This window comes from Thalassophryne amazonica, chromosome 16 (assembly GCF_902500255.1).
Source record: "Thalassophryne amazonica chromosome 16, fThaAma1.1, whole genome shotgun sequence".
NCBI lineage: Eukaryota > Metazoa > Chordata > Actinopteri > Batrachoidiformes > Batrachoididae > Thalassophryne > Thalassophryne amazonica.
The window spans coordinates 62,551,503-62,566,242 of record NC_047118.1 but is presented as its reverse complement, the minus strand read 5'-3'; the positions used below and the strand labels follow the sequence as shown (position 1 = coordinate 62,566,242).

Genomic DNA, 14,740 nt, shown 5'->3' with positions numbered 1-14,740 from the left:
TTAGCGTACATAAACAATCAAATGTATATGCATGGGTGTTCTAATTCTGATGTGTACCATTATTACGTTCAACTTGTAATAATTGTGGATTAATTGTATTTTGTCTGAGGTGATTGTGTGGGAAGAAATTTCATTGCACTTCTTGTAGTGACGATAAATTTATCTATCTATCTATCTGTCTATCTGTCTGTCTGTCTGTCTGTCTCGTCCAGAAATTACGGTAAGTGCAAGATGATACAGATGATAGGGGTGGGTTAAAATAGCCAGGGGGTTGTATTTAGGTCATGGACCAGTTTGCCATCAATGTGCAGTTTGCCTTGCTGAGATAATTGCTCTTTTACCTGATTTTATGGCCTATTTTCTGATGGGGAATAGTGTTGTACGTCTGTCCGTGATTTCTCGAGGGAGTTGATCGTTCAGTCAACTCTGTGCCTTTCAGATTTTTGCTGTGGCGCTGTACCAGTTGTTAGTGTTCCAGTTTGGCTACAATGGGATGTGGGCATTTGTTTGTGGGGTTTTTTACTCCAGTGCTCTGAACTTGATGGTATGTAATTTCCTTAACTATGTCCGTGGGTATTTTGAGGTGAGTTGACGTGAAATCCTTGATCAGCTGTTTCGGGTTTTTGCTCCAGGATGTCAGAAAAAAATGAGGTTGTCTCTCATACTGTGGGATTGCAGGTCAAGTATTTTAATAATAATATAGCCTTTTATTATCTGTTGCCTCACAGCAAGAAGGTTGTGGGGTTGCTTCCCACCTGGGGCCTTTCTGTGTGGAATTTGCATGTTCTCGTCGTGTCCACACGGGTTTCCTCCGGGTTCCCTCCGGGTACTCCGACTTCTTCCCACATCCAAAAAACACGTTAGGTGAATTGTAAACTTTAAATTGACCACGTGTGAATGTGTTTCTGTCTATTTATGGCCCTGTGACAGACTGGCATCCTGTCCAGGGTGTACCCCGTCTCACGGCCTGTGGCTGCTGGGATAAGCTCCAGCCTCCCCGTGACCCTTAATTGGAGTAAGTGGGTATAGAAAATAGATGGGTGGATAGCCTTATATTGTCAATGTACATGCGTATACATACATACAGCGAAATTTGCCCTCTGGATTTAATCCATCCTGATGACAGTCAGACACAATCCAACCACTAGGAGCAGTGGGTAGCCACAGTCTAGCGTCTGGGGACCAACTCCAGATGTAGAGATGCTGTCTTGGTCAGGGGCTGAGAAAAGAGCAGACCCTAAATAAGCATGTTTTTGATTGTAGATGGAAACTGGAGTGTGCGGAGGAAACCCACACAGACACGGAGAACATGCAAACGCCACACAGAAAGGGTGTGAAACGATCCCACTAACTTCTTGCTGTAAGGCATCAGTGCTAATTAAGTCATTTTTTTTCAAAATATATTTTGTAGTGTGTTGGCAAATCTTGCTCAATATGTTCGTGATGGCCCATTTTTGAAAAGCTAATAGACCATGCAGATTATTTTTATCCGTTACAATATTTCTGCAATTGTTTTTAAGAGTGAATTTATTTCTTAATTGTTTTTGTGTTTTTGAGAGCCTGATATTGATATTTTTTTCAATTATACATATGATTAAATGTGATTAATCTAAATTAATGGCAAACCTTGTAATTAGATTTTTTTTTTATCACGTGACAGCACAAAAAAGTTAGTAATAAACTCAAAGTTTTGTGCCTTTTCCCTCTTTTATACTTATTGTTGAATTAAATTGCAACATGAACAGTATCAGTGAATTTAAAAAATAGTTCTAAAATGTTGGACACCTTGCTGTCATTCAGGATGACAGACAAAAGTTCCTTATTTTCATTACTCATTAAGCTGTTGTTAATGGGCATCTTTTTATGGGCTCTTTTTGTATTATCTCAGAATAACTGACTTATGCCGATATTATTTCATAGCCTGTAATTCCAAGATGGATGTCGGTTTTATGGCTTTATTACGCTATTCAAATACTGAGAATTACTGTAGAAATGGCTTGCTGTAATCCTTTTAATAACGAAGTCGAGCTTTGTGTAATTATTTGTCAAACTCTGTATTTTTCTATTAGTGCAATTGAATATTGAAGAATCTTTTACTGCTGTGCACATAATAGGCCTACCGTTGGGCCTATTTAAGACATACTGTTTCAACAGAAACTATTAACAGTTAAATCAGAGAAGTAAATCATTACATTCTGATTGTTTCACAGAGGTTACATTTTAAAATTCAAACAGTAATGCCCACAACCCTGCAGAAAGCATTTTGTAAGAATCTAATTGTAATTACAAAATGAGTAAGATGGTGAAGTCAGGTACAATATGAATAGAGAGATATTTCTCCACACAAATGTTATAAATCTCAAAATAACACACGCAACCCTGCAGAAAGGATTTCATGTGAAAGTAGCCAAAGCAGACACTTTTTTCTTCTTCCTCTGTCTTTCTCAGCATGTGTGTGGATTTGAAGTTGATCTTGTTTCTGATTTTTGTGCGTGCTGCACACATACAGGCTCGACTGCCTTTGACAAGAAGTATTTGTTCAGACTGCCAATTCAAATCATACTTGAAGCATATCTGATTCAAATCTGAGCTCCCTGGTTGGCTATCCACAGTATACATAGCAATAGATCAGATCTGACCTGCATGCCCTGTAGCGAGATATGATCCTCATTCTTGAGAACTTAAGATGCACTTATTTTCTTTTTCGTATGGCTAGCATAGTGGCATAGTATAGTCTACATTTTTTACTCTTTTATTTCATTTTATTAGGAAACAGCGGGCAGTGGCCTCAACTTCACCTAAATTCTGGGTCTTTTAGTGAAGCTTAGGGCTAGTGGCCGGCGATCACCTTTGTATTTCCTGTTTTTATTGTTGATTAATGTTGGCAAATTCTACTGTATTTCTTGTCTTCTGATGCCTGATTCTGTTCTTTCTCTCTGTTTAAGGTGCAGCTACATCCAGAGATGGGTGTGGTATTTGTGCTGGAGACCCTCCTGTCCTGTGCACCGACAGCATTTCCTGTATATTTATTTTGTGAATTGTTCTGTAATTTGTGTCTGTAGCATGGCCCAAGCAGAGGGTCACCCCTTTGAGTCTGGTATGCTTGAGGTTTCTTCCTCAGAGGGAGTTTTTCCTTACCACTGCTGCTCTGGGGGTTGGTAAGGTTCGAACTTACTTGTGTGAAGCGCCTTGAGGCAACTCTGTTGTGATTTGGTGCTATATAAATTAAAATAAATTGAAATTGAAATCAGTTGCTATAGTAATGACTCAGTACCCAGGAGCATTGAGTGGCATATTTGGACAAGGGTGGAAAAACCCAAACCTTCAGGTGTCACCTTAATCTCTCATCACACCAAGCTCTTAGCATGACTGACCCAGAGTGTCTTTGTTTTGTACATTTCTCAGCAAAGCTCTCACCACGTAAAGCTTCAAGGTTAGATTTACGTGCCCGTGAAAAGTCACAAAACACACCCGGAATTTGATCTGAGCGTTCAGACCAAAATGGATTTGCAAAAATGCAATTTGAAATACATTTACATTTCAACGTATTTACAAATTAGGGTTCAAATGTATCTGGGAAAAAAATATTTTATGCAACTTCTCACTGTTCAGACTTGAAATCATGAAATCAGATTCAAATCGGATATGCACATAAATGGGATTTTAAGGCCAAACGGTGTGCCTGTACAATTGTGTTTCTTATTTCTTGATAGCTGGAACTTTTTGCGGTGCTGTGAGAATATCCTGTTTGTAATCTCACCTGATTAGAGCTGAACACATGTAGCTCACTCACAGATAATTAAGAGAGCAGGACTTTCTGTTGCTGAATGAAAAGATGGAAGAAAATTTCTCAGTGTTTAGATGTCAGTGACTCCGTGTGATGCTGCAGTTTTGGCTTTGCTTTTGTGTGTCTGTCTACAGACTGTGGAGGGTGTTGTGCTTCTGCCCGAGGATAAGGACTTCCTGGAGATGGGAGTGAAGACCAATGAGTTACATTTCATCACAGCTGGCAGCAAAGGTTTGGCTCTTGTGTGTTTCATGTGTTGCCATGCATGAGTCAACATTTTTTTTTTTGTGGTTGACTGTGTTTTTAGTTTGGTTAATTCCCCCCCAATTTAAAAAAACTTGTCACTCCACTTTGTGAAGGTGTGTTGCGAGTGTGGGATGCCAGCACAGCACGGTGTGTCTACACCCAGACCCTTCCCTCCTCCTTCACTCCCGTCTCTGAGGATGAGGAGGGGAAGGATGATGACCCCCACAGCATAACGTTCCTGCTTCATTTGGCTACGTCCTCCCGTGTCGCTACAGTCACTGCAGAACACAACATCCTACTTTATCAGCTGCCGGACCTCAGCGCACAGCAGCAGGTGGGTAGAAGAAACACACGAGTGCAGTGAGGGTTGTCACAATAATTGTCAACTTATCGTACTGCGTATGGCGAGGACTGGGATCATTTTTGCTGAGGCCCATATCAATACAGTAACATGCTTTTGGAGGGTGGTATGCATTTTCAGAGGCCCGACGTTCATGCCTAGTCGCCCAAAATGACAGATATTCGCCCGAGTTTGAACAAAAACTGTTTCCCACAGTGCAGCCAGTTACACTGTTCTAATTGTCACTAGACTTGGTATATGCATTATGTGACTCCAAGAATGCTGTTGATTTTGGGGTCCAAAGGTGAAAGTAATTAAATAAATTAAATTAAATTAAACATACTAACTTTGTAAAAATCTAGTGAGTGCAATAACTTCTTTTTTTTTTTTTTTTTTGACTGCCCAAAGGACAACATGGGATCAAAGGTCACTCTAAGGTTTTTCACTTTATCACTGTGATGAATCACACACGGGTCCAAGGTTAATATTAGCTGGTCAAACTGATGCCTGTGTCCTGTAGGACAAATTATCATCTTGATCTTGTCAGAGCTTAAAAGCTGCTGGAAAATACAGTTTTTCAGTGAAGCCTGTCAGTCCTCTAAAGTCCTAGTGTGGTTGAGATTATCTACATTTATTGGCATGTACAGCTCAGTGTTATTGGCATAGCAAAGAAAAGTAATTCCAAAGCATCACAATATCAGAGAGAGAGAGAGAGAGAGAGAGAGAGAGAGAGAGAGAGAGAGAGAGAGAGAGAGAGAGAGAGAGAGGAGAGAGAGAGAGAGAGAGAGAGAGAGAGAGAGAGAGAGAGAGAGAGAGAGAGAGAGAGAGAGAGAGAGAGAGAGAGAGAGAGAGAGAGAGAGAGAGAGAGAGAGAGAGAGAGAGAGAGAGAGAGAGAGAGAGAGAGAGAGAGAGAGAGAGGAGAGAGAGAGAGAGAGAGAGAGGAGAGAGAGAGAGAGAGAGAGAGAGAGCGACTGGATAAGTAAAGGTGCATTTACACATAACCAAGACGCGTTACGAATGTCATTTTTCTGTCATTCGTGACACATTCCTGACATTCTTAATGTGACTTAATGCATCTGAATAGGTTTCTTAATAGTGCGTGTTGGTGCGTGATATTCTTGATATTCGTGGAGCATGTTTTTGCCTGTCAAAAAATCTTCCACGAATGTCACACACCACCCTCATTTCGTCTCACGTCGTGGAGGTCGCAACTGAGCGTATTGATCCATCTTGATGAGTAGTGATCCTTAATAGAACGTGACAACGTTCGTAGTGGTTCCTGTGATGGTTGTTGGAGCCCAAACTGTCACGCATTATTACGAAGTGACATGGAAACTGTCAAGTTTTGACACGACTTGTAACGCGGCGTCACATTTCACTGCGCGCCACGACGAATCAGTTTTCTGTCACGTGCGCACGATTAAACTCTGCTCCAAATGTCGTTCCACAGTTCCTGCTGAAGCTCCATAAGCGGGAGAACGAGTCTGAGCCAGAGAAACCAGAGGAGCGAGAGGAGCCTCACGTGCAGCCAGACATCTCTGCACCTCCTCCAGTCCGGCGGAGGAAGAAGCGCGCGCACAATTAAACCCTGCTGCATCGCATTCAGTTTGATTGCTGACACCAAGTCGGCTAAAAGTCTAATTTCAGTGCTCCTCAGTGCGCTCCTGCAGGTGTTCCACCTGCTGCATGTGCCTGATGTTTGGGAAAATGCGCGAGACGAGAGCCGCATGAAGCCACACATCTGGCTCTGTCCATCTCCTCCTCTCTGCGCCACTCCATGGCACAGAGCCCAACTACGAATGCAGTCACAAAGTTCTTCTGAAAAACTGGAGCGATCTGAATTCGGTTGGATGAATATGGGTGTGTGTGGAGACAATTCACCTCGTTCACAACGTGACAGAACTTAACGATGCGCTGTTACGCACAATAGCGCGCAACAACACGGAACACTATTCTTGACCGTGCGTAATGGTTCCTGATAATTCTCCAGCAACACGTGTCATTAATCATAACGTGTGGTAACAGGTTGCAGCAGTTCCTGAGGACACCTGACGCTTCTGCCCTGAATCATCACATTCGTGATCAGCGGCCAAGAATGTGTACTTCGTGGCATTCGTGACTTGTCATCGTTATGTGTAAACGCAGCATAAGATGTCAGCCAGGAGAGAACAATGGCAGTAATTCCAAAATAATTCTCAATCTTAAGCAGTAATACATAATGATCAAATGCAACACTAACATCAAATAGCAGTGTGGTGGTGGTATCTGAATCCATAGCAAGCTGAAGATCTTTCACCACTTTAGTCAGTTCTCTCTCGATGACGTGATTTGTTTTAAGTGTGGACTGCATGATATCAGCATGATAATGTACAAGCTGCTGTGAAGCTATTTTTTTCAAGAATTTTAGAGCCCAAGGATAGGTTTGATGTGAGTGATTGAATGACCGGGTTAAGCTTGGTATGTTATGCACAGGCTTTACTTATTATCGTTTTAGCTAAATCACTCAAAAAATTAGTAATACAGTTGTATGCAAAAATTTGGGCACCCCTGATCATTTTCATGATTTTCCTTTATAAATCATTGGTTGTCTGGATCAGAAATTTCTGTTAATATATCACATAGCAGATGAACACACTGATATTTGAGAAGTGAAGTTTCTAGTATTTACAGAAAGTGTGCAATAATTATTTAAACAAAATTGGGCAGGTGCACAAATTTGGGCACCCTTGTCATTTTATTGATTTGAATACATGTAGCACTAATTATTGGAACACAGAAATGGTTGGGTAAGCTCATTGACCCTTGACCTCCTTACACTGGTGAATCTCAGAGATTTCAGCTGTCAGTTTCCACTGTGAGGAACATAGTGGGGAAATGGAAGACCACAGGCACAGATAAAATAAAATAAAATCTCAGATAAGCTTAAGCGAAGGATGGTGAGAACAGTCATAGTCAACCCACAGACCTGCTCCAAAGACCTACAACATGATCTTGCTGCAGATAGTGTCTCTGTGCATTGATTAACTACAACCCCTGGCAAAAATTATGGAATCACTGGCCTCGGAGGATGTTCATTCAGTTGTTTAATTTTGTAGAAAAAAAGCAGATCACAGACATGACACAAAACTAAAGTCATTTCAAATGGCAACTTTCTGGCTTTAAGAAACACTATAAGAAATCAGGAAAAAAAATTGTGGCAGTCAGTAACGGTTACTTTTTTAGACCAAGCAGAGGGAAAAAAATATGGAATCACTCAATTCTGAGGAAAAAATGATGGAATCATGAAAAACAAAAGAACGCTCCAACACATCACTAGTATTTTGTTGCACCACCTCTAGCTTTTATAACAGCTTGCAGTCTCTGAGGCATGGACTTAATGAGTGACAAACAGTACTCTTCATCAATCTGGCTCCAACTTTCTCTGATTGCTGTTGCCAGATCAGCTTAGCAGGTTGGAGCCTTGTCATGGACCATTTTCTTCAACTTCCACCAAAGATTTTCAATTGGATTAAGATCCGGTATTTGCAGGCCATGACATTGACCCTATGTTTTCACAGTTTTTGCTCAATGGCAAGATGCATTATCATCTTGAAAAATGATTTCATCATTCCCAAACATCCTTTCAATTGATGGGATAAGAAAAGTGTCCAAAATATCAACGTAAACTTATGCATTTATTGATGATGTATTGACAGCCATCTCCCCAGTGCCTTTACCTGACATGCAGCCCCATATCATCAATGACTGTGGAAATTTACATGTTCTCTTCAGGCAGTCATCTTTATAAATCTCATTGGAACGGCACCAAACAAAAGTTCCAGCATCATCACCTTGCCCAATGCAGATTCGAGATTCATCACTGAATATGACTTTCATCCAGTCATCCACAGTCCACGATTGCTTTTCCTTAGCCCATTGTAACCTTGTTTTTTTCTGTTTAGGTGTTAATGATGGCTTTCGTTTAGCTTTTCTGTATGTAAATCCCATTTCCTTTAGGCGGTTTCTTACAGTTCGGTCACAGACGTTGACTCCAGTTTCCTCCCATTCGTTCCTCATTTGTTTTGTTGTGCATTTTCGATTTTTGAGACATATTGCTTTAAGTTGACTGTCTTGACGCTTTGATGTCTTCCTTGGTCTACCAGTATGTTTGCCTTTAACAACCTTCCCATGTTGTTTGTATTTGGTCCAGAGTTTAGACACAGCTGACTGTGAACAACCAACATCTTTTGCAACATTGCGTGATGATTTACCCTCTTTAAAGAGTTTGATAATCCTCTCCTTTGTTTCAATTGACATCTCTCGTGTTGGAGCCATGATTCATGTCAGTCCACTTGGTGCAACAGCTCTCCAAGGTGTGATCACTCCTTTTTAGATGCAGACTAATGAGTAGATCTGATTTGATGCAGGTGTTAGTTTTGGGGATGAAAATTTACAGGGTGATTCCATAATTTATTCCTCAGAATTGATTGATCTAAAAAAGTAACCGTTACTGACTGCCACAATTTTTTTTTCTTGATTTCTTATAGTGTTTCTTAAAGCCAGAAAGTTGCCATTTGAAATGACTTTAGTTTTGTGTCATGTCTGTGATCTGCTTTTTTCTACAAAATTAAACAACTGAATGAACATCTTCCGAGGCCGGTGATTCCATAATTATTGCCAGGGGTTGTATACAGTGCACTTTGCACAAAGAGATGGTGTATGATGCTGTAATGCAGAGGAAGCCTTTTCTGCGTACACGCCACAAACAGAGTCGTTTGAGGTATGCTAAAGCACATTTGGACAAGCCAGCTTCATTTTGGAATAAGGTGCTGTGGACTGATGAAACTAAAATTGAGTTATTTGGACATAACAAGGGGCAGTATGCATGGCTGAAAAATAACACAGCATTCCAAGAAAAACACTTGCTACCTACAGCAAAAATTTGGAGGTGGTTCCATCACGCTGTGTGGCTGTGTGGCCGGTGCAGGTACTTGGAATCCCTGTTAAAGTTCAGGGCCACATGGATTCCAGTCAATATCAGCAGATTCTTGAGAACAATGTCATGAATCAGTGACAAAGTTGAAGTTGCTGGATCTTTCAACACCCTAAACACCGCTCAAAATCTACTAAGGTATTCATGCAGAGGAACAAGTACAACGTTCTGGAATGGCCATCTCAGTCCCCAGACCTGAATATTATTGAAAATCTGTGGTGTGATTTTAAGCGGGTTGTCCATGCTTGGAAACCAACAAACCTGACTGAACTGGAGATGGTTTGTAAAGAAGAATGGTACAAAATACCTTCAGCCAGAATCCCGACTCTCATTGGAAGCTATAGGAAGCATTTAGAGGCTGTTATTTCTACAAAAGGAGGATCTACTAAATATTGATGTATTTATTTCTGTTGGGGTGCCCAAATTTATGCACCTGCCTAATTTTTTTTTAAGAATTATTTCACACTTTCTGTAAATCCTATAAACTTCATTTCACTTCTCAAATATCACTGTGTTTGTCTGCTATATGATATATTTAACTGAAATCGCTGATCTAAACAACCAATGATTTATAAAGGAAAATCATGGAAATCATCACGGGTGCCAAAACATTTACATACAACTGTATATAGTGACTGTCCGCATGTTCACTCACAATGCAAATTGCATATTTTCATTTTGGACATTTATTACCAGTGCTGGTAAAATAAATAAATAAAAAATTTTTGACTTTTCTTCCTAAAGGGTCAAGAACTTTTTAAAAATCTTTTATTGATTTAAATTGATTTTTTTTTTTCATTTTTCTTTATTTCATTTGTCTAAATGAGACTGTACAAATAATATCACTAGTTATAATCTTTATTGACATGTTAAACCAAAAAAGGTGCACATACAATATGTATAAGTACCAGTAGTTAATGGTACTGATTTCATATTTCGGTGATGCTTAAAGTACAGATTTCTTAAAAAAAAAAAAAAAAAAAAAAAAAAAAGCTGAGATTTTATTTTATTTTTTTACAGTGATTTAAACCAGCTGATTTAAATCATACCAGCCCTGTTTATTATACATTAATTTACATTTCATTTCATATATTACTCTACTTTTGTGACCCAAAGACTTTAGTAAACCCATAATCATTTCCTCCATATAAATGAGTATTTTCACTAAATTATAATTTCTAAAAATAATTTTCATATTTTCAGATTTCTAGTCAAATTAAATCTAGACACAGTGCTCTAGAGAAAATTATGTCTCACATTTGGAAAGCTGAGATCATTCTGAACATTTCGATATGCAACGCATGGGCATCATATGCATGTACCTTAAAAGGGAAATTACTGAATGTATGGTAAAATCAAGAAAATACCCTTATGGCTAAATTACAACATACTTACACTGGAAGGAACACCCTGAAAAAAGTTGATTACATAGTTCACAGAAACAAGAAGTTCCTCTGAACCCCTTCAAATTCTCTGACCCAGCATGTACAGGCGAGGCCAGTGATTCCTAACCCTAGTCTTCAAGGGTATCTAACCTGCACATTTATTTATTTTTAAATCTTTTCACGCTTAAAGCTATTTAGCTCACTCAGGCATCTTCAGCCAATCAAGAGTTAACAGACATCTGCAGGCATATATTGTGAAAATCATTGAGGTTAACATTTTTCCAGATAGTGTGATTAAAAAAAATAAACCAAGTCTTCTTTCCACTGTCTTGCAGTTTGTGGGTTACAGTGATGAGGTACTGGATATAAAGTTTGTCGGTAAAGAAGACACACACATTGTGGTGGCCACCAACAGCTGCCAGCTGAAGGTTTTCGAACTGCTTAGCAACAGCTGCCAGATCCTCGACGGTCACACAGGTGGGTAACCAACGGGGGGCAGCAACGCACTGCCAGGGTAGATGTAATAAACATTCAATTTTTCAATCAAAAAATGTCAAACGTCTCTGCTTGCAGGCTTGCTGTGGTTTTAGATTATTGTGAATTCATATCAGTGATTTGTCCTGTTGTTCAGACAAAATCAAGCATTTTTTGAATGATTGCTCTCTTAATCACTATTTTTAACATGGTTGTGTATTTTGCTTTCCTTTTGTGAAGCACTTTGATTTTTATCTGTGAAAGGTGCTATATAAATAAAGTTTCTTCTTCTTTAAAGGCTCTGGAAACTTGTGATGGGAATTTTTTTGCCTGTACTTTTTCATGTTGACCATACTTAATCAGGTGGTCACATAAAATTTGCAGCCTAATGGGGTGGGGGCTTATCACAATCTCGCAGGGCTGACACATATAGACAGGACCAGGATGGAATGAACCTGGGACTGTTTTGCTGTGACACAACAGTACTAACCACTGTACACCTGAAGGTTTTCTTCTTCTTTTTTTCTCTCAGTGATGTAGCTCCAGGCTGTTGTGACATTTTAGGGCATTTCATTCCTTTGTGCTTTGAAAAAAAAAAAAAAACCAACCAAAATAACACCAAAGTCAAAAGTCTTGCATCCTCACTAGATTAAAACATGTATGTTAAAAATATATATATTTAAATGATTACAACATGACTAAAGCCAGAAATAAAATTTGTTTTTTTTGTAATATTATTCAATGATAAAATGTCATAAAGCTTTAATTTTGCTCTATTTCATAGAGTGAGAGCATGCAGCCAGACTCTGAACAGAGGAGGAACAAATGAGTCATCATCAAAAGAAATCTGAATCCAAAGAATGTTGATGGAAAACAAATTAATCAAGACACAAAGCCAACATGATTTGTCCTGTTAAAAAGTTAGTAGGTTAGCCATTATTGAGCTTTATTTATTCTTACGTTCATTTTTTGCAGATACCGTCCTCTCACTGGATGTGTTCAAAAAGGGATTTGTCTTTGCAAGCTGTGCAAAGGTGAGTGAAGTCCCTCTCAAACAATTATGGGACAACTAACATGCCATTATAGTTAGAAAGAAATACAAAACCCAGATGTATGGTTTTTAATTGTGTCCCTCATCCTTTCTTTATTTTTAAATATTTTCTCCAGATTTTAACAGGTACTGAGAGTACACATTACATTACACAAAATAACAATGGGACAATCTTTTAAAAATGCTGGAAACTAATGGAAAATAATGTAACAAAGAAAACAGTGGGTGAAAATGGATATCAGTTTTTTTTCCTTCTTCAATGCAACATTTCCTGGAGAGAAATAAGATCTTCCAAACGGACACCTGAAGCCAGAGAAGTCCAGTCTCATGCATGTGCCCAAGAAAAATAATTTGCAACTTTTACAAAGATCAGAAATGGAATAATTTGCTATGTCCCATGTACAGAGATACTGATCCATTTTGTAAACATGTGCCCACTTCCAATGTCAATATGAACACACAAACGTGCACATCTTAAAGCTTTTTCATAAAATGATGCATGTGTGTGTATTTTTATTCAGGATAAGTCTGTGCGTGTGTGGGAAATGGACAGTGTCAGTGGGCAGGTGCATTGTGTGGCTCAGGGCTGCAGCCATGTTAATGCTGTGGGCACCATCACCTGGTCCAGGTAACACTTCACATTCCTGTAGGCACATATTTTGATATCAGAGAGATCATGTGAATGGGGATTATGTGTCTGTAATCCCTCGTGGCTGTGATGATGCTGCACGTATGTGTTTGTGTGTTTATCTAGGATGAAGCCATCTTTTCTGGTGTCTGGCAGTCAGGACTGTACCGTGAAGGTTTGGGATCTCCCTGCAGACTTGTCTATTGCAGGACTGAAAACACATCACCTGACTGCCCGCACAACAGAGAAAGCGCATGATAAGGTAAAAAAAAAGTAATTGTGCACAGTCCAGGAAACATTGTAATCATTTTTTTTACTCTGTGTGGAAATCCTTCTGTGTTCCACTCCTTGATATACAAATAATGAGTGTTTATAGTAGCCTAGTGACCTCTGTGTGCATGCAAGTGTATGGCTTCAGTCATGGAGAAACCGGGGAGAGCTGACATTTGCTGTTTGGTATGTTTATGTATTTTGCGTCAAGGATGAATGCTGTGAAAATAGAAAGTTGATAGGACAAATGTATTTGGATAAATTAGCAATTTTAGCTAACCAGTAAACAATGGTCGTTGTGCTCCAGTGCACTATTGGATATTGTGGTTTTGGGGTTTTAAATGTTATTGTGGGTCATGTTAGTTTAACAATGTTGTTACTGATTTATTGTGTTTTTGTACTTCAGTTGGTTTAGTCAGTTTAGTGTCATGTTGCCGGTACCATGAGTGAAAAGCGTATGTAGTGCGTTTGATGTCTTCCGCCACAGTCTCTGTTTGTGCATGTGTAGAAATAGAAACACCTGCTTGCAACAGAATGCTGAAAAAAACAAAAAAACTGCGTGTGTGTGTGTGTATAACTTTGATCACGGACAAAGTGGAGAGCTGACATTTGCCATTTGGTAGGCTTGTGTGTTTTGATTAAGGGCCCCTTCACACACAGTGCGGATTTGGTCAATTTGCCCATTAACAGGCTGCTCCCAGGTTGAAACAGACCTTCAGATCATGACATGCAGCGGGCGATCTGACTGTCGCACCACCCACGTGAGCTCTGTTCCATATGACGCGGTGTCAGTCCTGCGGCGCGGTGTCCACAAGACACGCGTGTCGGGCAGAACGCACGCGTGGCCGGCCAGCTGGACACACCGGACCAGTAGATGTGGACATGAGAAGAGCAAACTGCTTCATCATTCATGTCATTTTGTGACTGTCTGTGACCATGGGTCATTTACAGAGGAGCAGACTGATCATATTTGTATTGCCCGCTTGATACAAGGTATTCAGTAAAATGCAGTGTTTTATATGGTGTGCGGTTTTATTTATTATTTTATTTTTATTTTTTTAAATGCGTCCCTGTCCTTCCTGATATGAGGGCCTGAGTTGTACATAGTCACACTATGTGTGAAGGGGCCCTAAAGGATGAACGCTGTTAAAATGGAACATTGATAGGACTAATATTTTTGTAGAAACTAGGGATATTAAGACAGTAAATTAACATTTAAAAGTATGTAATTAACAGGAAAAAAAAGGATTGAGTTCTTTTTCTAAAAAGTATTGAGGTCTAAGGTTCTAAAAACATTCTGGACTCACACGCCATTGCAACTCATTATAGAATCTGTGCACTGTTTATTACAGCCCTTGAAAAATCTCAGCTACCTATTTTTAAACAGTACCCATTCTTGAGGCCGTGGATCCCCACGGGCAACAGGCTAGTGCGTGTTTATGAGAGCAATAGTAGGAATGTTTCCAAGAGTTGAGCGATGGAATGTTCTCTTTCCCTCCCTGCAAATATTTTTACGATTGCAGAAATGGGAAGCATTTATTCTTCGTTTTCTAAATTGTTTTGTAAAATGTGTCAGTAGCATGGCCC

At 39.5% G+C, this 14,740-nt stretch overlaps 1 protein-coding gene across 1 annotated transcript in view; it reads left to right on the top strand.

Moving 5' to 3' along the window:
* Positions 1-14,740, top strand: part of tbl3 (transducin beta like 3) — a 78,831-nt gene that overhangs the window by 29,565 nt on the left and 34,526 nt on the right. Inside the window, exons 9-14 of the mRNA XM_034191417.1 lie at positions 3,922-4,018; positions 4,147-4,367; positions 11,066-11,207; positions 12,180-12,238; positions 12,777-12,883; positions 13,010-13,145. Of these exons, the coding sequence (XP_034047308.1) occupies positions 3,922-4,018; positions 4,147-4,367; positions 11,066-11,207; positions 12,180-12,238; positions 12,777-12,883; positions 13,010-13,145 (762 nt within the window). The remainder of the gene's footprint in view (positions 1-3,921; positions 4,019-4,146; positions 4,368-11,065; positions 11,208-12,179; positions 12,239-12,776; positions 12,884-13,009; positions 13,146-14,740) is intronic.